Source organism: Aptenodytes forsteri, unplaced genomic scaffold (assembly GCF_000699145.1).
Source record: "Aptenodytes forsteri isolate BGI_AS27 unplaced genomic scaffold, ASM69914v1 Scaffold261, whole genome shotgun sequence".
Taxonomy (NCBI): domain Eukaryota; kingdom Metazoa; phylum Chordata; class Aves; order Sphenisciformes; family Spheniscidae; genus Aptenodytes; species Aptenodytes forsteri.
Genome location: NW_008795583.1, coordinates 66,888 through 69,516, shown reverse-complemented (window position 1 = coordinate 69,516; position 2,629 = coordinate 66,888). Strand labels below are relative to the sequence as shown.

The 2,629-nt window shown below is 68.5% G+C and overlaps 1 protein-coding gene across 1 annotated transcript in view; it reads left to right on the top strand.

The window, feature by feature from the left end:
• Positions 1 to 2,629, top strand: part of CAD (carbamoyl-phosphate synthetase 2, aspartate transcarbamylase, and dihydroorotase) — a 24,227-nt gene that overhangs the window by 17,146 nt on the left and 4,452 nt on the right. Inside the window, exons 25-35 of the mRNA XM_009282314.1 lie at positions 53 to 301; positions 544 to 625; positions 817 to 983; positions 1,116 to 1,280; positions 1,363 to 1,494; positions 1,601 to 1,802; positions 1,888 to 2,056; positions 2,089 to 2,110; positions 2,185 to 2,325; positions 2,420 to 2,515; positions 2,589 to 2,619. Coding sequence (XP_009280589.1) covers positions 53 to 301; positions 544 to 625; positions 817 to 983; positions 1,116 to 1,280; positions 1,363 to 1,494; positions 1,601 to 1,802; positions 1,888 to 2,056; positions 2,089 to 2,110; positions 2,185 to 2,325; positions 2,420 to 2,515; positions 2,589 to 2,619 — 1,456 coding nt within the window. The remainder of the gene's footprint in view (positions 1 to 52; positions 302 to 543; positions 626 to 816; positions 984 to 1,115; positions 1,281 to 1,362; positions 1,495 to 1,600; positions 1,803 to 1,887; positions 2,057 to 2,088; positions 2,111 to 2,184; positions 2,326 to 2,419; positions 2,516 to 2,588; positions 2,620 to 2,629) is intronic.

Below are 2,629 nucleotides of genomic sequence, written 5' to 3'. Positions count from 1 at the left end.
GGGGCGCCCTCGGGGGGAGGAGCGGGGCCCTGACGGGCATCGCTGCCAGCAGGTGATGGCCGTGGACTGGCACTTTGAGGAGGCGGATGGCAGCGAGGCTGGCGCCCGGGAGACCCAGCGCAGCATCCTGGACTACCTGGCCGAGAACCACTTCGAGATGGTCATCAACCTCTCGATGCGCAACTCAGGGGGCCGCCGGCTCTCCTCCTTCGTCACCAAGGGGTACCGCACCCGGCGCCTGGCGGTCGACTACTCCGTGCCGCTCATCATCGACATCAAGTGCACCAAGCTCTTTGTGGAGGTGGGCTGGGGCGTGCAGGGGCCCAAGGGATGTGGGTGCAGGTGAGGGAGCAAAGGTGGGGCTGGGGTAGGAAAGTCCTGTTGTGGATAGTGTGGGGTGGGCAATGCACACGGGCATTGCTGTGGGAGGGTCGTTTTTGGGGTGCGGCTTGGGCAGACGTCCTCATCCTGGCCCCGTTGCTGGGCTTTGGCCCCACGCACCCCTGCAAGATGGGTCCTGCCTCACAGCTGCCATCTCTGTAGGCACTGGGCCAGATCAGGGCAGCCCCCCCGCTGAAGATGCACGTGGACTGCATGACGTCCCAGAAACTCATCCGCCTGCCGGGTAGGTGGGACAGGGGCCATGGCGGGGGCCGGGGACTCTGAGGGTGCAGCACGGAGTCAGGGCAGCACCGGGAACTGGGACAGGGGCTTCGGGGGTGCTGCAGGGAGAGGAGACGTTTCCCTGCACTGCTGGGGTGTCCCACGTCCCCCTTGGCTGGGGGCTGCCCGTGCTGATGCTGCCCCGCTCCCCAGGCCTGATCGACGTCCATGTCCACCTCCGTGAGCCAGGCGGCACCCACAAGGAGGACTTTGCATCGGGCACGGCGGCTGCCCTGGCTGGGGGCGTCACCATGGTGTGCGTCATGCCCAACACCAGCCCCGCTGTCACCGACGCTGCCTCCTTTGCCCTGGTGCAGAAGGTGAGGGGCTGCCGCTGCCTGGCCCGATGCCCACATCCCCTCCCTGGGTGCTGAGGTGCCAGCTGCAGTGCGCTAGCTGCCCGCGGCGGGGCTGGCCCCCGCCCCCCCCCCCCCCGCCTCTCGCCCCTGCAGCTGGCCGAGGCTGGGGCCCGCTGCGACTTCGCCCTCTTCCTGGGGGCTTCCTCAGACAACGCCGGCTCGCTGGGCCCCCTGGCTGGGGCAGCCGCTGGGCTCAAGATGTACCTGAACGACACCTTCTCCAGCCTGCGGATGGACGATGTGTCGCTGTGGATGGAGGTGAGCCATGGCGGGCAGGGGCTGGTGCGGGGCCGGACCCGGCTCCCGGTGCCGGTGCCCACCAGCCCCGTCCCTGCCCCAGCACTTTGAGCAGTGGCCGCAGCACCTGCCTGTTGTGGCTAATGCGGAGCGGCAGACAGTGGCCGCTGTCCTGATGGTGGCCCAGCTGTACCAGCGCCCTGTGCACATCTGCCACGTGGCCCGCAGGGAGGAGGTGAGTGGCGGGGCTCAGGGGCGCGGCGGGGGGACTGCGGGCCCCAGCAATGGGGCGTTTAGGTCCGTCCCTCACCATGGCTCCGCTCTCACCGTGGCCCCCCCAGATCCTCCTCATCAAAGCAGCAAAGCAGAAGGGGATCCCGGTGACATGCGAAGTGGCCCCGCACCACCTCTTCCTGTGCCGGGATGACCTGGGGCGCCTTGGGGAGGGCCGAGCGGCCGTGCGGCCGGTGTTGGGCACCCACCAGGATGTGGAAGCACTCTGGGAGAACATGGACACCATCGACTGCTTTGCCACGGACCATGGTGAGCCCTGGGGGACGGTGGCCACGGGGCAGGAGCATGGTGTAGGGACTGCAGCGGGTCCACAGTGACCGGCCCCATCCCGCAGCCCCCCACACGCTGGAGGAGAAGCAGGGGCAGGAGCCACCCCCCGGCTACCCTGGCCTGGAGACGATGCTGCCGCTGCTGCTGACAGCTGTCTCTGAGGGGCGACTCACCGTGGAGGATGTCGTCCAGCGCCTCTATGAGAACCCCCGCAAGATCTTTGGGCTGCCCGCAAGAACCCCCGCAAGATCTTTGGGCTGCCCGTGCAGGAGGACACCTACGTGGAGGTGGGTCCCTGCCCGCCCACCCTGGATCCAGCCCCGGCCCTGGCCCTGCTGCCTTTGACCCCCTGTCCTGGCAGGTGGACCTGGAGCACGAGTGGATCATCCCCAGCTGCACGGCCTTCTCCAAGGCACGCTGGACACCCTTCGAGGGCATGAAGGTGAAGGGGACAGTGCGGAGGGTGGTCCTGCGTGGGGAGGTCGCCTACATCGATGGGCAGGTAAGGCCCCAGGTACCCTTCCCCCTGCATCTAGGGGGTCCCCCAGCCCCCCCAGGGTCTCCCAGCACCAACCCCATCATCCCCATGGCTGCAGGTGCTGGTGCCCCCCGGCTACGGGCAGGACGTGAAGAAATGGCCCTCGGGAGCTGTGCTGGCGCCGCATGCAGCCCCCGCCAAGGAGAGCACGAAGGTACTGGGGTGCGTGGGGCTGGGAGGGGGGGTTCCCTGCCGCACCCTGGCTCCAGCTCGGCCTCTCATTGCAGACCCCTGAGCGGCCCCAGCATGTGGCAGCCGGTGAGACGCT